This window comes from Callithrix jacchus, chromosome 3 (assembly GCF_049354715.1).
Source record: "Callithrix jacchus isolate 240 chromosome 3, calJac240_pri, whole genome shotgun sequence".
NCBI lineage: Eukaryota > Metazoa > Chordata > Mammalia > Primates > Cebidae > Callithrix > Callithrix jacchus.
The window spans coordinates 69,740,191-69,762,307 of NC_133504.1; the positions used below are offsets into that span (position 1 = coordinate 69,740,191).

Consider the following 22,117-nt stretch of genomic DNA (forward strand, 5'->3'; position numbering starts at 1 on the left):
TATGCAGAAAATAGTACAATGTGAATGGGTGGTATGACAGGTTGGCTATTTTAGATTGAATGGTTGGAGAAGAATCTCTGAGAAAGGGCGTTTAAGCTGATATTCCAATGTCAGGAAATCTGGCAAGAAGAAAATGTAAAAAAGGCCTGGGGTGGGGAAAAGCTTTGTCAGGGTGTTTGCAATACAGTCTCTAGGGGCATGTGTGGTTTGAAATCTGAGGTCAGAAGGGTAGGTAGGAGCCAGATAATAATATAGAAAGATCACTCTAACTGCTATATGAAAATGAGTTCAAGTGGCAAGAATGATGGGAAGCAGACAAGTTAAGAGGCTACTGTAGTGTGTGAGAGATGGCGTAGCTGGACAGGGGAATAGTAAAGATAAAGACAAACAGGCGGATTAGAGGTTTTGAAGACAGACTGATCAGGACTTGATGAATTCACTGGGAATGGTGAAGGAAATTTTATAGCTTTAATTTGGTCACAACATTACACTGTTAGTATATAGTCAGTTTTCTGTGACTCATAGAGAACTAACCAGCTCACAACTTTAAAAAAATAATTAAGTTTCTATATTTTTTGGTCTTTTTGTAATTTTTCACAATGGGCCCTTAATATCTTTCATAGTCAGAAAAAAAAGTTGGTATAAAAATTATCACAAAATGTCTATTAATAACATCCTGGATTCACTCTGCTTCTTGGTTTTAAGAACTCAGTGGAGCTTCACATTTATTATTGTAGTTTGCTCTTTAAATCTTCACTTGAACAAGTAGAAAAGAGTTAAATTTGCTGCCATCAAAAAGATACTTCCACAATCAATGGAAGATAAATTTCAAGATGAAAGAGAAATTAAGTCCCTCTGTCCCCAGTCTACTCTAATGGAATTTGTAGAACAACGCCAATGGACTGTTTTCATGTATAAAACTCATTGCAAAAATTTAATCTTTGATAATCTCTGATTTTATGAAAACAAAAGGTTCAATTAGGGCAAAATATGGCAAAGTTTGCTTCTCTCAAGTAAACTTAAGGAGGCAGTTCATAACCACATTCTTAGTATTCATTGTTTAAAAATTTCCTTATTAGTAAAAGGTAAAAGCGCTATGTAGGGATGCCAAGTTCTTTGTATCTCACTCATCTGGAAAATGTTGGTAAGTAATCAGGTTTGACAGGGATGTGCCTCCTCAGAGATTCCTCTAGAAAACACTGCAAAGGGCTGGGCGCGGTGGCTCAAGCCTGTAATCCCAGCACTTTGGGAGGCCAAGGCGGGTGGATCACGAGGTCAAGAGATCGAGACCATCCTGGTCAAAATGGTGAAACCCCGTCTCTACTAAAGATACAAAAAATGAGCTGGGCATGGTGGCGCGTGCCTGTAATCCCAGCTACTCGGGAGGCTGAGGCAGGAGAATTGCCTGAACCCAGGAGGCGGAGGTTGCGGTGAACCGAGATTGCGCCACTGCACTCCAGCCTGGGTAACGAGAGCGAAACTCCGTCTCAAAGAAAAAAAAAAAAAAAAAGAAAAGAAAACACTGCAAAGTAGATAATTTTCCCAGATGATACAATTACAGAAAATTACTTCATGACGCTTTGAGAACAATGATAACAAAGATCCACTAGAGATAAACAGAGCTGATATCACTATGGTTTGGAGAAATGTACAAACTGCTTTTGGATTTTTGTACTGATATACTTGTAAGGCTTTAAATACAAAGATAACATTTCGGCCCTCAGAAATACAAGAATAGAAGTCACTAAGAGAAAAATCGATTTCTTATACCTAATTTTGTGTGCTCAAATGTTAAATGTTACTTCAAATTTCTGTCTTCTGATCATGAAGGTTAAGAAAGCAAGAAGCAGAAAAATATACATAAAAGCATACTTATGTTAAAAAAGGAGTATGTATATTTTTTATTGTATAGAAAATATATGGAAGGACACAAAACCAATCAATACCATCTCTACTGTATGTCTTTTTTTATAGTGTATACATTTTTTACTAAAAAAATTTTCTTGAGAAAGAAGCATCCTATTTCAGGATAGTGAATTTGATCGTCTTATAAGCAAAGAAAAACACAAAAATGTAGTTTAAATCTTTCCCTTTTCTGTATCTGTTACTAAGAGATACTTTTACATTTGCCCCTGCAGGAATATTTCAAATCAGAACACAGTTGTGGTTATGTCACTAATTCACTAAGAAATTTCACTAAAGTAATATATGAGACCAAAAAAGAAAAAGAAGGAAATGAATCACATGAAAACTACCAATTGTTGTAACATAAAAGCCCATAATAAAAGACGAGAAAATAAGAAGAGGAAGGAGAAAAAGAAGGAGGAGGAAGAATAAGGAAATAGAAGAAAGGAAGAGGAAAAGGAAGGAGGAGGAAGAGGAGCGAAGAGGAGGAGGAAAGGGGAAAGGAGGAGGAAGAGGAGACAAACAACTGAACTGTCAGGAAATGGTGTTAAATGCAAAAGGTGACTTGGAATCACATAATTAAAACTTGAGATTCAATTTGAAGAAGTACTTACCTATCTAAAGAACCATACATAAATTTTAAGGTTTGGGCTACATTTTCTATCATGCTCCTTAGCCGAGGAAGATGAACTCTAAAAAGCAAAATTATATGTATGAATTCATAGCATAATTAAATTATATTTATCTAAAAGAAGCAGAACATCTTTGAATTTTACACATATGGAATATGAAAAGTATATGTGTCAACTCTGAATAAAGGTATGTAAAATGGTCGCTTTCAACAACCATTGATCACTTTATTCTAGATTTCATTCCAGCATGAATCTAACAGGGACTTTATAACATCATTTATTGAAAATCATGTAACTCTCTCTAAAGTTCAGTTTCTTTATCTGTAAAATGAAGCCAATAATCACTAAGTCCCTCTCAGATTGATTCTGAGGATTAAATGAAATTACTGCAAATAAACTAGTTTTTACATGACCTGAGCCCATAAAAAGAAATGCTATATTCTTGACACTTTTTAGTATTACCCATGTATCAACTGGGTCTCCAAATCCTGTAACAAAAACACACTCCAAAATGAAATGGAGAAAGGGTTTAAGAAAATAGAAGAAAGGAAATAAAGAAATGGACTTATATTTTCTCACTGAAGCCTTATAAGAACTCTATAAGGTAGGTCTTATTATTCTGATTATACGAATCAGTAAATGGAAGTCCAAGAAGTTACATAATTTGTGCAGGGGTAGAAAGGGAGTAGAGCCTGCCAGTGAGCACTCATCTTCTTAGACCCAAAGTTATTCTCCCACTATCCGACAGTGTCCTCCCGGTTAGGTTTCCGCTATTCACTGCAGCCATCATGGGAGTGTGATTGTCCCATCTGAAAACACATGTGCCTCGATCATGTGCCCCACCCTGAATTCTGTGGGACAGCATTTTTTTCACCCTGCTTATAAAAGGCATAGAGGCAAGGAGGGAAACACACAGTCTATGGCACTGAGATGGACAAGGAGAAAAATCCCAGGGCTGAGTTCGATTACCAAGCATGTACAAAATGTTGGTGATACGAAGACACGTAAGTTGACACTGAGGAGGTACTTGTGTATGATCTTGAAATACTCTATTTCCAACTTTGAATAAATGACAATAATACTACCTATCTTTTATAGTTATGTGAAGTGAGATGGAGAAGGAAAATAATCTGGAACAGTGGGTTGGTATGAGCATTAAGAGAAGGATAAACAGATGGCTCAAGCTTACTTTTCACTGGAAGCTCAGGAAAGAGAATAAAGAGGAACTTCAAATTAATTCTAACTTATCAAGCCAAGTTATTTAGGATGGGAATGATGTAAATATTCAGGGAAGATGGCCTCCCTTCCTCCATTCTGATAAATAGAGTGAGAAATTGGCTAGAGCATCCCTCATGTGGTACAACCTTGATCCAGAGCTCAGCAGTGACAGTCCTTTGCTGGCTTCAGGATATAACCTCACCTGGAAACTGTCTCTGCCTAGCTGATTCAGCTGGTGTCATCAGACTGTGGTTGAACAGCCGTTGCTCAGTTCCTTAGCCAGGTCTGCCTTTCCTCTCTCTAACTGCCTATGCTACCTTTATCTTACCACTGTATTTTCTTTCTTCTCTTTTGCCTTTTGGGCTGCTACAGAAGTCTTCAAGACACATGCTACATCCTATATCATCTTATTCTGGATGTTTCCAATTCTTGTAAATCCATAATTACTTTCTTTCTTCTCTTTTTTTTTTTTTTTTTTTTTTGAGACATTGTCGTGCTCTGTCACCCAGGCTGGAGTACAGTGGCACCATCACAGCTCACTGCAACCTCTGCCTCCCAGGCTTAAGCAATCCTTCCACCCCAGCCTCCCAAGGAGCTGGGACTATAGGCACATGCCACCATGCCTGGCTAATTTTTTATTTTCTGTAGAGATGGGGTTTTACCCTGTTACCCAGGCTGGTCTTGAACTCCTGAGCTCAAAGCAATCTGTCAGCCTTGGCCTCCCAAAGTGCTAGGATTACAGGTGTGAGCCACTGCCCAGCTACAAACACATGCTTTTTAAACAACTCCTTTGTTTCTCATAATCCAAACCCGTAGGACAGTCTCTGAGCAGGGTTCATTATCCTACTTTAGACAGAAAAACACACATTTTTCTGTTGTGTGGCTGGTTAAAGAGTGCCCTCATCTAATAATATATGTCACAGTGCCATTATCCCCTCATGTTAAAAGATTTCAACCCCGTATTTATGATAGATTCTATCTCTTTCTGTCCAAATTAAAGTTACCTTAAAAACATAATTATTTTGATATTTTTCACTGTAGCCATCTTTGGCATTCCTGTTTGCAACGGTAAAACATGTCCACAAATTCTTTGATACTCTTCCCCTCAAGAAGTGAAGCTTAATTCCTTTCCTGATGAGTGTGGGCTGGCTTAGTAACTCAATTTTAACAAACAGAATGGTGGAAATGACAAATACTGTGAAAATGGCAGTGTAACACTTCTAAGGCTAAGCCATAAAAGGTCTTGTAGCATCCCCCTTTTTCTGTCTTTTGGCTTACCACTTTGGAGGAAGCCAGCTGACGTTTTACGAGGATACCCAAACAGCTACATGGAGAGCTCAATGAGGCAAGAAGCTAGGCCTCCTGACAATGACCAGGTGTGTAAGCCATCTTGGAGGCAGATTCTCCAGCTCCAGTTAAAGCCTTCAGATAAGTCTATCTCTGGCCAACACTGGACTGTAACTTCAAGAAAGACCTTGAGACAGAATGACCTGCTAAGTTGCTCCTGCATTCCCAAACCACCAAAACGCCTCTGTGTTAATAAATGTTTACTATTTAAGTTTAAATTACCCCCATGTTTTTGGGAACGATGTTACACAGCAATAAAAAAATGAATGCACTGCTATATAATGAAAGAAATCTAGTTAACAAAATCATTAGTAATAAAAATAGTCATATTCATGCTCAGATTGGCTAGATAATGCATTTTTCTGGTACATCTTTTTCTTTCTTGGGAAGCTTGAAGCAACACCGAGAAAATTTATCTCAACTTGTATTCTCTGAAGTTGTATCAGTCACATACTATAGTATTTATTTTGATATTTGATTCCTATTTTGTAGACCATATGCTATGATTCTACAGATAAAAGGGGAAAACTAAAGTATGTAATTATTTAATAAAAGTTGCCCACATATCTTTTAAAGTAGGCAAAAGTCTAAATTACAAGTTTTAAAAATCATTGAACAAGAAAATAACACTATTATAATAGTAGTTAAGTCCATCTCCTTGAGGCCATTCTCCATACTTGTAGTCTATTTCTCCCTTGGTTTTCAATGTCCTGTGACATCAGGGAATCGATGTTGTAGAAAGAATTCAGACAGACTTTCAATCAATTTCCAATCCTGCCTCTTGCTGATTATGTGAACTTTGGGAAGTTATTGAACCCTCTTTTGATTTTACTTTCCTCATCTCTAAAATGGAGCCAGTAATCACTAAGTACATTTGGAAGTGATTTTGAAGATTAAATGAGTTTAATGAATTTAAGATATCTAATGTAGTCCCTGGAGCACCAGGTTAGTTTATTATAAATGCCAATCCTGCTTTTACCTACAACTATGAAAATACTGTATACTTCAAAATATATACAAAAAAGTTAAGAGGGAGACCATGATAATGTAAGATATACTATTAGAGAAGTCGCTTTTCAAAGATGCTTAACATCAGGGCAAAATACCCTTCCGCTGACCCTTAATTCTCCAAAACTTCCAACAGTAAAAAACTGTAAATATGCAAAATCCAAATCACAGTATTGTCAGAAAGTTAAGCAGAGGAAGAGCTCATTTCTCAGCCATCTCTCTGCTGACAACAAAAGAGGCAGGTGTATTGACAGCCCTCACCCTTACTAACTGGCCCAACTGAGGCTTCATGGCACCTTTCAGCATTATTCATACCAAATGAACACAGCTGACTATTTTACTAGTGCAATAGACCTTTAAGCTGTATAACTGTTCAAGGAGTTTGTCTTTTGACAAAAATGTCTAATTTTGACAAAACCAAAGTTAACATTATTGGAAATGATTTTAAGGTAAGCAAAAATCTCAACTTACTCTTCAGCAGGCAGGCCAATTAGCAACAACTTGTCAGATTCTTTCCAATAAGCTACGTGAATTTGTTTTCCATTTAAAAGGAGGGATGAACTAAGAAACAATAAATTCAAAATAAGGTTAGAATATCTTTAAATGTCATAAAATTATAAGTATTCATAAAAGACTGCATATGATATAAGAACTGCATACTTAACAAGCAGATTTCTTTTCATATACCTGTCACACAGAAAAGACAAGGAATTATATGACAATAAAAATATACTTCAGCATATTAAGAAAAACTAAAACAGAAAACTCTAGGCCAGCCTGAGTGTGGTGGCTCACACCTATGATCTCAGAACTTTGGGAGACCATGGCAGGTGGATTGCTTGAGGTCAGGAATTCAGGACCAGCCTGGCCAACATGGCAAAACTCTGTCTCTACTAAAAAATATGAAAGATAGCCTGGTGTGGTAGTGTATGCCTGTGATCTTGGCTGCTTGGGACGCTGAGTCACGAAAACTGCTTGAACCCGGGAGGCAGAGGTTGCAATGATCTGAGATTATGCCACTGCATGCACTCCAGCCTAAGTGACACAGTAAGACTCTGTCTCAAAAAAAAGAAAAAGAAAACTCTAGGCCAAACAAAAGTAGACCCATTATAGAAAAAAAAAAAAAAAAAAAACAACTAAAAGTTAAAATTCTCTTGCTAACATTAAGTGACTAAATATAATTTTAATTTTCCAAAAGAAAGCTTCAAAGTTGGGTGCAGTAGATCACACCTATAATCCCAGCACTTAAGGGAGGCTAAGGTAGGAAGATCACTTGAGCCCAGGAGTTTGAGACCAGCCTGGGGAACAGAGTGAGACCCCATCTCTCCAAACAAAAAGTTGGCTGGGCGTGTCTGCATGTTCTTATAGTCCTAGCTACTTGGGGTGGGGACTGAGATGGGAGGATCACTTGAGGCTAGGAGGTCAAGGCTGCAGTGAGTCATGATTGTACCACTGCACTTCAGCCTGGGTGACAAAATAAGGCTCTGTCTCACCCCCCCCCAAAAAAAAAGAAAAAAAAAAAAAAAAAGAAAGAAAAAGAAAGGGCCGGGTGCCGTGGCTCATGCCTGTAATCCTAGCACTTTGGGAGGCCGAGGTGGGTGGATCACCTGAGGTTGGGAGTTCGAGATCAGCCTAGCCATCTAGTAAAAAATACAAAATTAGCCGGGCGTAGTGGTGGATGCCTGTAATCCCAGCTACTCAGGAGGCTGAGACAGGACAATCACTTGAACCCCGGAGGCAGAGGTTGCGGTGAGCCGAGCAACTCCAGCCTGGGCAATAAGAGCGAAACTCCATCTCAAAAATAAAAAAATAAAAAATATAAAAGAAAGAAAGCTTCATTTCAGTTGGTTAATTTAAAAAATGTTTTGTGACTGCCTATTTATGAAGTTTGCTAAAGGAAGGCATGGTCCTGGCTGAGATAACAATCAATATGGGACACAAATATATAAACAAATAACCAAAATATAAGTCAGATTTAAATGTGTTCTCAAGAAAACTTTTGGGGGTGATGAATATATTCATTGTGTTGATAATTTCAGGGTACACACCTATGTGAAAACTGATCAAATTGTACATTTTACATATGTTCAGTTTACCTCATGGTACTTCAATGAAGTTTTAAAAATTTTAGTATGTTCTAAAAAGAGATACAATAATGAACTATGATAATATAGAGAACGTAAGTGTGTGGAATTTTAAATACAAATTATTAAACGAATTTTTCACACAGAACTTTACTTTTGTCTTAACACATTTTTAAAATGCATATACTTTTAGACAAATATTAGACTCTTACAGTATACTAATATTACTACAGTTTAAAAAGTGTTGGCCAGGTACAGTGGCTCATACCTGTAATCCCAGCATTTTGGGAGGCTGAGGTGGGCGGATCACGAGGTCAGGAGATCAAGACCATCCTGGCCAACATGGTGAAACCCCGTCTCTACTAAAAATACAAAAATTAGGTGGACGTGGCAGTGGGCATCTATAGTTCCCAGCTCCTTGGGAGGCTGAGGCAGGAGAATTGCTTGAACCTGGGAGGCAGAAGCTGCAGTGAGCTAAGATCACGCCACTGCACTTTAGCTTGGGTGACAGAGCAAGGCTCCATCTCAAAAAAAAAAAAAAAAAAGTATGTATGCAACAAAAGATACACACATTGCTAGGGAACCCCTAACATAATAATTTTCATATCATCATCCTCTCAAAAAAGTTTTTCTAACTGTATTTACTGCTTTCCACATTTAACTCCTCTCTCATAGTTAATAACAAAATTAAATATTAGGTAAAATAACACCTATTCTTTACAGTAGAAAAAATAAAGTCAAGAAAAAAAAAGCAAGCACACACAGAGAAAAAAATTAAATTTTCTTTCTAATAGGACCGAAAAGGAGGAGTACAACATGAAAACATCATGCTAAATGAAAGAAGCCAGTCACAAATAGCCACACATTTTATCATTTCATTCAAATGTAATGTCCAGAACAGGGATATCTATAGGAATGGAAAGTAGAGGAGCAGTTGCCCAGGGGTTGGGTTGGTTGAGCTAAAGGGTATAGGATTTCTTTGAGGTGAGAAAAATGTTTTAAGATGTACTTTCATGAGGATTGCGCATATCTGTGAATACACCAAAAACCATTTACTTGTATACTTTTACATTTATTATTTATATATATTTAAAGCATTCAAGCGCAGTTTTGATACATAGATATTGCATAGTGGTGAAATTTGGGCTTTTAGTGTAACCATCCCCTGAGGAGTGTACATTGTATCCATTAAGTAGTTTCTCATTTCTGACTCCCCTCCAGTCCTTCAAAATCTCCAAAGTCTGTTATTTTACACTCTAAGTCCATGTGTTTACATTATTTACCTCCCATTTATAAGTGAGAATATGTAATATTTGACTTTGTTTGTGTTGTTTCACTTAATATAATGGCCTCCAGTTCTATCCATGTTGCTGCAAATGACATGATTTTATTCTTAGTTATTTCTTCCATTTATTTATTTAATTTATTCTATTTATTTATTTGTTCTTTTCTATTCCATCATATATACATAAACCACATTTTCTTTATTCATCTGTTGATAGATGCTTAGGTTGATTCCATTAGCTTTGTTATTGTGAATAGCACTCATAAATATAGGAACGCAGATATCTTTTTGATATAATAATTTCTTTTCCTTTGGATATATACCCAGTCATGGGATTACTGGATCGAATTGTAGTTCTAATTTTAGTTTTTTGAGAAATCTCTGTACTGTTTTCCGGAAAGGGTATATTCATTTACAATTCCACCAGCACTGCAAAAGCATTCTCTTTTCTCTGCATCCTCACCAACATCTGCTATTTTTTGACCTTTTAATAACAGCCATTCTGACTGGTATATAAGATGTTATCTCATTGTGGTTTAAATTGGCATCTCTGATGATTAGTGATGTTGAGCATTTTTTCAAATGCACGTTATCCATTTGTATGTCTTCTTTGAAAAATGTCTGTTCATGTCCTTTGCCCACTTTTTAATGGGTTATATGTTGTTTTCTTATTGAGTTCTTTGAGTTCCTTATAGATTCTGGATACTAGTGACTTGCCGGATGTGTAGTTTGCAAATATTTTCTCTCATTTTGCAGGCTATCTATTGATGCTAGACTCTTTCTTTTGCTGTGTAGAAACTTATCAGTTTAATTAAGTCCTATTTATCTATTTTTTGTTGTTGTTGTTGCATTTGCTTTTGAGGTCTTACTCACAAATTATTTGCCTAAGTCAATGTGCAGAAGTTTTTCCTATGTTTTCTTCTAGCATTTTTATAGTGTCAGGCCTTACACTTAAGTCTTTAAGCTAACTTGAGTTCATTTTTGTATATGGTGAGAGAGCTGGGTTCAGTTTCATTCTTTTGCATATGGCTATGCAATTTTCCCAGCACCATTTATTGAACAGGATGTGCTTTCCCCAGCGTATATTTTTGTCAACTTTGTCAAAGATCAATTGGCTGTAGGCATGCAACTTTATTTCTGTGTTCCCTATTCTGTTCCATTGGCCTATATGTCTGTTTTTATGCCAGTACCGTGCTGTTTTGGTTACTATAGACTTGTAGTAAAATTTGAAGCCAGGCGATGTGATCAGGAACCCTTAGGGGTTTGTCATGCCTGGCCAAATTTTGTTCCTTTTGCTGAGGATTGCTTCAGCTATTCGGGCTCTTTGTTGGTTCCATACCAATTTTAGGATTACACATACACTTCAAATGGGTGAACTGTATCACTTATGTACTATATCTCAATAAAGATGCTTAAAAAATAAAAAGAGACCTACAATATGCTTTTATCAACCCAAATTTATAAACAAAATGGAGACTCTCGTACCACTGTATTGAAAATAAACTAACATTTTGTTTATACACTATATTAAAGTCACAGAGTTAAACATGACTTTTACTTAGTTAAAAAAGAAAATTCTTTCTATTATCTTGTAGATTCTACCTCTTTTAAAATCATAGAAATGTCATTTCTACCTGAATGGGGGGAAAATTGTTAAAGCCTAGAAAATCCAACTTGATACTTTCTCAGTATTATGGAGATTGTTGAAATTTGAGATAAAATTTCTTTGTAAAGTCTAAAATTGCTGAAATATTAAGGAAAAAATTATTTATAATTCTTAGATTTATTATATGAAAAAAACAAAACAAAACAAAACTAAAAGCTTTGAGCCTCTTCTCCCATAAATTAACTATGGCATTTCAATGTCAGGGCTTAATAAATCAATGGAATGGGTATTTGACTCTATAACTGCCTATGTGTTCTAAATATAAAATTATTTGATATCAATTTTGTTCACCCATCACTGAATAACTACACAGATGACGAATGCATCTGTCCTATTTATCTAATTTTGGTTTTGTTGTATTTGCTTTTGAGGTCTTAGTCATGAGTTACTTGCCTAGGCCAATATCCAGAAGTTTTTTTCCTAGGTTTTCCTCTAGCATTTTCATAGTGGCAAGTCCTACTTTTAAGCCTTTAACCTAATTCAAGTTAGATTAAAGGGATAAATGAGAGCTAAATAATGTGTACACATGGACATAGAGTATGGAATAACAGACATGGGTGATTTTGAAGGGTGGAAGGGTAGGAAAATTCACAGATTCTGAATTGCCCTCTTAAAGAACATTCTGTATTTTTCTATCATTGTTGTAAGAACAGAATACGTCCTAACTATATTACCAATTCTGGTGTTCAGTCATTCTTGCCAATTCTGTTTGCCACAAAGGTGTTGCCTCGCAAGTTAACAATCAGATACAGACATGAAAAAGCTGAGACTCATAATAATGCCATGCTTAAAAAATATACCTTCATGAAGAAATAATAAATATAGTCCCAAGTGTTATTTAAAATGTGCCAAAATACCCAGATTATAGTTGTGTTGAGAATCTATGCTTCAAACAGATAACTGGTAGAAATAACTTAGATGAAGCAGAAATCCACAGACTTTCTGCAGATCTAGTATCTACAATGTATAGATATATACATGTATACACATAAATTATAGATAGAAGTATATTTGTTTAACAGATACTTATTTTAGCACTTTATTTGTCAGGGTGAGGTTAAAGAACTTGGAAGAAACAGAATTAAAGCTAAATAAAAATTATTACCTAGTAACTTGTGTCCCAGTTACGTTTTCCAGCATGTCACAAAGTGTGAGAAAAATCCCTCTTACACTTTTAAGTTTCTGAGATGCTTCAGACATTGGATAATGATAAAGAATTTCCTGCTGTTAAATAAAACAAATGATCAAACCACCCAATGTTTCAACCATTATTTTTGTCAGGGAAAGTTCAAACTTTGTATTAAGAAAAGAAAAAAAATGAATCCTTTCATCTTCAGTGGAAATTTTAGTCAAATTACAAGGGGAGAAGTAACACATTAACTAGAATTTTAAATACTACACTTGAAAATAAATTATAGACTGCCAAAATTCATCATGATAACAAATAAGATACTAAGTAGGATACTGATTAATTTAAATTACAATTCATTTCAAACACTGTTTTAAACTTTAATCTCTTTAATAATAATTTATATACTAATATTTTATTATATTTTGTTAATACTATACAGCTATTCTCGTCTTCTGTAGTTACATAGCTACACAGGTACCACAAGTAACTATTAGGAGTCTTTAAATTTAATTACTTTTATACTATTTTTTAAAAGACAATAATAAACATTTTTAGTGAAATCATTAAATCCAAGTCAAGACAGCAATAAAATTTACAAAGTGAGAATACAGAACTAAATTTTAATGTAGATAAAAAGAAAAAAGTGTCACAATATTATAAAATCTTATCTATCAAATTTGAAACACTGTGCATACCACAAATGAATTTGAATTCAAACTTTAAAAGAGCATATTTTATTTTAAATCATGGAAAATACTAGATGTACAAGATAATTCACAAAATGCCTCATATTTTTTCTATTTTCAAGAAAAGCATGTCCCAGGAAACATAGTTTTCACAAAATAAAATGACAAATTTCAAAATCATGATGTGCATTGTTCTAATACTTTCATACAAGGAGATGAACCACTCTGTACCTCACTTTTTCTTGTTACTTAAAGCAACATTTATTTCTCTCACAAGGCAAAATGAAAATGTCAAGGTAGAAACCATGAAGAATTCAGAGTGGCTTCTATTTGCCCTGTTTAATGACTGTATCCATAAATATTAACATTGCCACTATTGAAAACCCAAACTTCTTCTTTTTTTTTAATTATAGTTTAAGTTCTGGGGTACACATGCAGATCTTGCAGGATTGTTACATAGGTATGCACATGCCATGGTGGTTTGCTGCCTCCATCCCCCCTTCACCTACATTAGGTATTTCTCCTAATGCTATCCCTCACCAATCTCCCCACCCCCTGCTATCATTCCCCTAGCCTCTCACCCCACAACAGACTCCAGTGTGTGATGTTCCCCTCCCTGTGTCCATGTGTTCTCATTGTTCAAAACCACCCAGTGAGAGAGTGAGAACATGTGGTGTTTGGTTGAAAACCTCAACTTCTTAAATAGGATCACATCTTTTCTCTGGTTTTCCATCTCTCTAAAGAGTATTATATACCTTTCTGTGGTCTTGATATATAATAAATAATTACATGATATGGTCTTCATGTCTTGCCAACTTTTACATTATGACAAATATAAATAAATTGGACACTTCTGCTTTTTATACTTAGTAAGCACATTCAATATATGCAAGTTGCTATAGAATATGCTGGCCAAACTCTAACAACTAAAATTTTATTGCAATAATTCTAGTGCAAAAACAGTTATAAAACATTATTTTATATCTAGAAATTAAGTCAAATTTCTGTTAAGATCTTCTGTTATGTCTACTTAATAGATATGAATCTTGGCCAATGAACACTTTTACTGCATTTAGCCAAACTACCAGACACTACATTAAACAAACAAACAAACAAAAGCCCATATACTCTAAATAGTGTTTGCAATTTCCAAGCTTATGGTCTTTACAATTTCAAATCTTGTAACCTGAAGAAGATAAGCTGTTATTAAATATGTAACTCACAGAAAACAAATGACCTTATGACATTTTATTATAAATTAAGCCATACCAGTTAAAAGAAGTCATTTGAGAAGGTCTCTCTTCCAGTCATTAAAATTTTACTATTAAAGACCTCCTGGCAAGCTCTACGGTTCCTAACCAATTTTAATTAGCTGTATTTTTGAGCTCTTAGTAGCATGCATTGGCAGCAGCTTCCACTCTGTTCAATAAGAAGAAAAAGCCTCTCTTAATTACAATGTTGATATGGGGCTTGGCAACAGACAGAAACCTGTTTTTTTGAGAAATGTCTACATACTTTCCCATGGAAAGAAAGGCAAGGTTGACAAAAGGTCTTAGCAGTATTCTACTCCAAAATGTCTTAGAAAGATTCAGGATGTTATCATTCCAGAAATTTGTTGTATGTTTTATATAACAAATGCTTAAATATTTCATTTGTTTTAAAAATATAAAGGAGTAGTACTACACACCTAAAATTAGAATTATTAACTTTAGGTATGTATGTATTGTTCAGAACCCAGAAAATAACAAAAATGTGTTTAAGTAATTCCTTCTTTGCCATTTGGATTATTCACGAAATTCTGATATATGAAGCAACACAAGGAAATGCGTCCTTTTAGAAAAAATAGCTTTAACATTGAGAATACGCACTGGAAGGATTTCAAGAAGAAAGAGCTACTGATTAGTTAAAAACCTTTTAAGTCTCACTTCTGTTCAAAGCATTATGCTTGACTAGATCCTCTGAGAGACCCTTGTGCTGTAAAACCAGGTCTATGGCCAGAACATACTTGTCAAATTGCTGACATGCAAGAAGCAGAGAGGTTTCCAAGGACAACCTTCCAATCGCCTCCATTACTGCACAGCAAGTTAGGGCCTCTGCTGGGAGTTGAGCGGTGGGCAGAAGGACAGAAGCAGGGCTGTCCGTCAGGTGGGTGAGCTGAGCCTAGAACCACTGTGTTAAGCCCACAGCCTCAATTAAGGCTGAAATAGCCTAGGTCAGTGGCAAAATCATAAGAAACAAATTATCTCTGCAGGAGAGCACCTGCTCATTAGAACCATGGAACTCCCAAAGATAAAATCAAGCAATAAGTTTAGTCAGAGATCCCCAAGGACATAAGAAGGCAAGTGAGAATCCTCTCAGGACTAGAGCTAGTAGAATGGGAAGATACAGAACAGAGAGGAGCTATGTAAAAAATGTTCAAGGTATAGAATCACAAAGATGAGCAAGTAACAAGGGACCACCAGGAATATCATGGCAGATTTGAAATGCTGATTAAATACTTTTCAGAAACTTCTAAAAATAAATAGGTAATTGTTTAAATAGAAAACACAATGGAGAGATTAAACAACAGTTTGGGCATAGAAGAAGCAAAAAGCTGAACCAACACAAGAAAAGGCACATTCCTTACAAAGCAATGACAGACTGACAGTAGACTTCTTAACAGCAATAATGGAGGTCAAAAGCAAAGGGATACACCATCTTCAAATAGATTAGAGAAAATAACTATCTGCATAGGTGGCACAAGCAATCCCATGTATTCACTTGATCTTCTTCCTGGCCACACAGGAAGGCTACATTTCTTACTTCTTTGCATATGGCTAGACCATGCAACTAATCCTACCCAATGGAACATGAGCAAAAATGATGTTACTTCTTTCAAGTCAGGTCTCCAAAATGTCCCGTGTGATACTGCCTGCCTTCTCTCTTCTCTCATTGGCCAGTTAGATGCAAAAGATCTAGCAGAGGACTCCCAAGTCCTTGGGAATAATAAGAACACTAGAAGAAGGGCTGGAGTCACTGAGCCACAAGACCAGGAATGTTTAAATGAAATGAGAACTAAACTTTCATCATGTGAAGACACTGAGACATTAGGGTTGTTTGTTATAGCAATTAGCCTACTCAAATGAATACAATCTAGAATTATCAAGCTACCTTTCAAGAAGTAAAAGAAAACATCATCAGATAAATAACAGCAAAAAGAATTGATCACAGTTTCACTAAAGAAATGTTTAAAATACATGTTTTAAGAAGATAATGATCCAATAAGGACAGTTTCAGATGTAAGAAGAATGATGAGTAAAGAAAATATGAGGCATAATTATAAATTTAAACGAGGTACAGCTGTATGAAATATATAGTTACATAAAGACAAATATATGTAATATATAATTATATTTATACATTTTATAATATACAATTTATATATGGGTATAAAATATACTTAATTTGTAATTTTTTTTTTTGAGACAGAGTCTTGCTCTGTTGCCAGGCTGGCATATGGTGGCCCAATCTCGGCTCACTGCAACCTCTGCCTCCCGGGTTCAAGTGATTCTTCTGCCTCAGCCTCCCAAGTAGCTGGGACTATAGGTGTGCACCACCACACCCAGCTAATGTTTGTATTTTTAGTAGAGACGGGGTTTCTCCATGTTGGCAAGGATGGTCTGGTCTCGATCTCCTGACCTTGTGATCTACCCACCCACCTCAGCCTCCTAAAGTGCTAGGATTACAAGTGTGAGCCACTGTGCCCGGCCTTAATTTATAAATTTTGTGGTGCATAAAATGTAACAATTATAAGTAGTAGTAGTATAACTGTGAATGATGGAGAAAAGAGCACTAAAATACTGACAACAATAGCATGTAGTAAAGAGAAGGGTAACTGAAGCTAAGGTATATTAAGAGTTTTGAATTATTTGAAAAGGAGTTAAAATAGTGTTTAGAATCTGTAAAGACAAATATCATGATAAAATTTTAAGTGTAATCATTTTAAAAATAGAGCATATAGCAAGAATAATGATACAAGCAACCAAAAATAGGCAAGGAAATATCACAGAAAAAGCAGTTTCAATAGAAATTTTTAAAGAAGACAGCAGAAATGAATTCAAATATATCAGTAATCTCTATAAATGGACTTACTGAGTTTGTCTGTTAGAAGAGAGAGACTGCCAGATTGGAAATAAGCTGTGTGTAAAAGACATGTAAAATACATAAAGACATGAACTGAGAAAAGAAAGAAAAAAAAGTCAAATACTTATAAAATAAAGCTCTATGATATTAAATATTATTTTTAAAATGTTAATGTTAAAAAAGGACTTTAAGACAGAAACAAACTAGGGTAGAGAAGATCATATCATGATATCAAAAAGTTCAGTTCTCTGGGAAGATTTAATAATTCTAAACATTAATTGTCTCAAAATAGATAAAGAAAAAATATTTAGAAAGGGAGGGAAAAATGGACAAATCCCCATCAGAGGGGGTGATTTTATGTTTTTCTTTTCTTTCTTTTTTTTTTTTTGAGACGGAGTTTCATTTCGCTCTTGTTACCCAGGCTGGAGTGCAATGGCATGATCTCAGCTCACCGCAACCTCCGCCTCCTGGGTTCAGGCAATTCTCCTGCCACAGCCTCCTGAGTAGCTGGGATTACAGGCACGCGCCACCATGCCCAGCTAATTTTTTTTGTATTTTCAGTAGAGACGGGGTTTCACCATGTTGACCAGGATGGTCTTGATCTCTTGACCTCGTGATCCCCCCGCCTCGGCCTCCCAAAGTGCTGGGATTACAGGTGTTTTTCTTAATTATAAATAGGAAAAGCAGACAAGAAATTAGTAAAAGATAAAACTGAACGAAACAATTAACAGCCTCAAAACACTGATGTTGAAAGAAAGGCACAGAATTTGGAAAGCAAAACATTTCAGCTTAAATAGAAATTCTGTCAGTTACTAGCCATGTGAACTTATACATTTTACTTATCTTTACTAGAATTGTTTCCTTTACCCGCAAATAAAAATAACCAATATCTAAAACTAGACAAAAGTAGTTGTTCAATAAATAATCAAAAGTGACTAAAAAATATGTAAAACATAAAAACTATAACCTATGTAAGAAAGTTAATGCTACATATTCCTGCATTAAAAGCTATTAATAGCAGGAGAGGATTGATTGTAACAGGGCACAGAGGAAACTTTTTGAGGTGTTAAAAATGTCCCATATCATGATTGTGATGCTGGTTTAAAATATATTTGTCAACACTCATCAAACTGTACACTTAAAATTGTTGAATTTTATTATGTACAATTAATACTTCAATGAAACATATAAAAAAAGCTAGAGACCTTAGCTTCTAAGTTAAAAGATATTGCAACAATACCTTCCTCTTTTTTTCTACTGAAATAACTGAATAATTTTTCATTTTAAAAACATTTGAAGTATGAAATATTCGAATCTGTAACAGAGTATTAGATATGCAATTTTAAAGAACAACAGTTAATTCATTTTTGTTTTTCCTTAAATCAAATATACTCCCCATTCACTGGGAATACGATAAAAGGTCCTTACTTTTTTCTTTGTACTTTTGAGGATACTCACCTCTTCCTTGGAGGTTTCTGAGTCGAGCTGTAGTGTGAGATACATAATGATATGAGGAGTGTTTAGGCTACTCTGCTGGGTACCTTCAACCTCTTCTCCCCAGAGAAGCTTGACTAAATCACTTGTGTTCGACCGTGTCTTTTTCTGTCTTGGTTGGGATGTCTCCTTTTTCACAGCATATGCATTTTCAAATGTCAGTTTTACCTTTAAAAGTTAAAACAGTGTGTTGATTTTTCAACAAGGGAAAATCAACTGCAGTTTTCACAAAGAAGGATCTATGTGTGCACATACACCCAGGTATGTACAGTTTGTATAAATCATCCTAGAGTGAGGGCTCCTGATGGCAGGTGCTGTGTATTCTATTTATATTTGTATATCCAGCTCCTAGCAGAATGTCTGATATATATTACCACAAATATTTATTGAATAGGAATGTATAATGTTCTGTATAAAAATTTATTTAATTAAAAATCATCACTGCAGTTTGAATTATTGACTATAAAAATAAGAAAGGCCATCAAAAACCAGAAATTAGTATTATCTGATAGTGAAAAAAAAACACCACAATATGAATGCTGACAGTACTGGGTCATCTAGGAAGATAGAAGGAAGAGATTCAGCATTAAGAGTGACTTCGCACAACCAAAGTTAACTCTCCTTCCAAATAAGGTGGTATTTCAAATATCTTTATCTCAGGCACTCTTTCTGGTTCTTTAAACAAAGGCCAAGGGGAGTAAACACTGTCAACATGCTGGATCTTAGACCAACATGGTCTAAGAAGATTATCTATCATTTATCAAGATAGTTTTAATTTCATGGCCTGATGTCAAAATTGGTAAGAGTCCAGAATGTGGCCATTTTCCACAGGTATGGAAAGGTAGCCTCCACTTCTCAATTACCTAACGGTTCTGGTGCTGGTCTGTGGCCTGGCGTTGGGGACCCCAGGTGTAAGAAGTGCCCTTATCTTTAGGAGATACATGCCCAAGTACTTAGGGATGAAATATTAAAATTACCTATCCTTGAAAAAGGAAATATTTGCCTAGATGCCAGTTGGTCAAAGATAGCTCGTTCATTTCAAAGAAGCACCAAAATTAGCCACACATAGAAGAATGAAACTGTAACTCTCACTGTACACAAAATTAACTTAAGATGGATTAAACACTTAAATATAAGACCTGAAACCATAACAATTCCAAAAGAAAAGCTACTCTTTGGACACTGGCCTAGACAAAGAATTTATGACTAAGACTCTGAAAGCAAATGCAACAAAAATGAAAATAAATAAATGGGACCCAATTAAACTGAAAAAGCTTCTGCATAGCAAAAGAAATAACAGAGTAAACAACTTACAGAATAGGAGAAAATAGTTGCAAATTATGCATCTGACAAAAAACTAATATTCAGAATGTATGAAGAACTCAAATCAGCAAGAAAAAAGTAATCCCACTAAAAAGTGGGCAAATGATTTGAATAGACATTTCTCAAAAGAAGATACACAAATGAAATATGAAAAAAAATGCTCAACATGACTAATCATCAGGAAAATGCAAGTTAAAACAAAATGAGGTACCACCTTACTCCAGCCAGAATGGATATTATTAAAAAGTAAAAAAACAATAGATGGAGCAGACATGGTGAAAAAGGAACGCTTATGATCTGCTGGTGGGAATGTAAATTAGTACCACCTCTATGGAAAACAGTATGAAGACTTCTAAAAGAACTAACAGCAGATCTATTACTAGATAAAGCAATGCCACTACTGGGTATCTATCCCGAATTCCTTTATCTGAGAATGAGGATTTAGGAGTATCCACAAGAAAATATATGGAAGCCTTTGGCGGTGTGCTCTGGAAATGTGAGAACTCCTTGGGGAATTCCTGAGTACAGACTTTGTAACAGACAGATGAGAGCTCTGAAGATTGTCCCCTGGCATTGGACTTTAGGAATAACTCTGAGTGGAGATGTGTGAGCGGTATGAAAGGGGAGAAATCAGATCAGAGGGAGCATGAGATGAGTCACATCCTGGGGAAGCAGGTGTCACAGAGATGAAGCTGGGTGTCTATGAGAGTTATGCATAAGCGGTGGTGACAAGAAGGTGGTTCCTCAGAAAAAAGAAATGCATCTCAGAACAGGGAAGGCATTTTTTCCCAGCTGAGATTCCTATAGGTGGAAAGGTCAAAAGATAGGGTGCAACCTACCAAAAATATAAAAGAGAAAATTTTAAGTCTACTAAAAATAGACTTAAAAATTCACTATTTTACTTTAGGTAGCAGCAACAACCTAAAATTTCAGATTGGTTTGCTACGCTTGGTTAAAAACAACATACTTGAAAACTAATGTTATGCTTGGCAAACAACGCCATTTCTTTTCTGTGGTGCAAGGACCTTTTTGTCTCACCACAACAAAAACTCAAACAAAAACACACACCACAGAACCATCCATTAAAATTCTTTAAGGAACTATTTCAGCCACCATTCTTCTGATTTAAGTAAAGTTGGCTACATAATACAAAGAAAATGATATTTTAAAAAGACATTTTTAAAAGCTGACCTGTTAAGTAGCTATAAATGAAAGGAAATCTGGTTGCCTTGATAAAATGGTAAAGGGTGAGACAGATAACCAAATTAAGAGTTAAGTGCTGTTTTTAAAAATGGGTTGATATACATAAATATTAGGGATATTATGTGTTTTTATAGGGGAAAACTTTTATTAAATGATATCTAACGTCAGTTAGTTTATATGAAGCTTCGTATGAAGGGTTTTCTCTTATTACTTGGTGAGACTTTAACCTGGGACAAGGTTCAGGATCCTTCATGTCCTGTGTCCCTCTTCTTTGTGCAGTTTGCCCAGCCTTTCCTTAGACCCGAGGCTGTGCTCTCTATGACTCTTCACTTCCAAAGTCTTGTCACGTTGTCTTTTCTTTCTACTTCAGTCTTTGGCCCATCCTATTTAAAAAGCAACATCTCTTCCAAACAAAGAAATCATCTACCAAACAAAGAAATCCTCTGACTCCCCTTTAGCTACCATTCTCTTCACAGATGGGACCTGGGGAGGCTGTCAGAATCTGAAGCAGCTCCAGAAGCTGATAAGTCTCCCACCTCTGCTTCAGTCTGCACTGTCTCTCCCATCATTTACACTGCTCTCTGCATGTCTCATCCTTTCCCCGTTGGCTAACAGCTGGCAGATGCTTTCAATGCTCCTTGGTCAAAATTCTGAGGGAATCGAGTCTGACTCGCTTAGCAGATTATCTCTCCTCCATCCTCTTCTCCTCTTGGGTCACCTCACTGACTGACCCAAGACAAAACTTGGAAGGCTTCTTGGAATTCTGTCTCTTTCCTGTAAAAAGTACGGTTCTCTTTCCTTCCTCTATATCCTTTTTTTTTTGAGACAGAGTCTCACTCTGTCTCCTAAGCTGGAGTGCAGTGGTGTGATCTCGGCTCACTGCAACCTCCACTTCCTGGGTTTAAGCGATTCTCTGCCTCAGCTTCCCGAGTACCTGGGAATTACAGGCGCCCACCACCATGCCCAGCTAATTTTTCTATTTTTAGTATAGATGGCATTTCACCATCTTGGC

General features: G+C 35.8%; 1 protein-coding gene across 3 annotated transcripts in view; it reads right to left on the reverse strand.

Moving 5' to 3' along the window:
* Positions 1–22,117, reverse strand: part of INTU (inturned planar cell polarity protein) — a 95,906-nt gene that overhangs the window by 33,769 nt on the left and 40,020 nt on the right. For 2 of the 3 annotated variants that reach the window (XM_078366533.1, XM_002806642.7), the window contains exons 4-7: positions 18,544–18,747; positions 12,251–12,369; positions 6,582–6,671; positions 2,520–2,597 (exon numbers count right to left, since the gene is read on the reverse strand). In XM_078366533.1, the coding sequence (XP_078222659.1) occupies positions 2,520–2,597; positions 6,582–6,671; positions 12,251–12,369; positions 18,544–18,747 (491 nt within the window). The remainder of the gene's footprint in view (positions 1–2,519; positions 2,598–6,581; positions 6,672–12,250; positions 12,370–18,543; positions 18,748–22,117) is intronic. The other variant, XM_035292979.3, reaches the window with a different exon arrangement.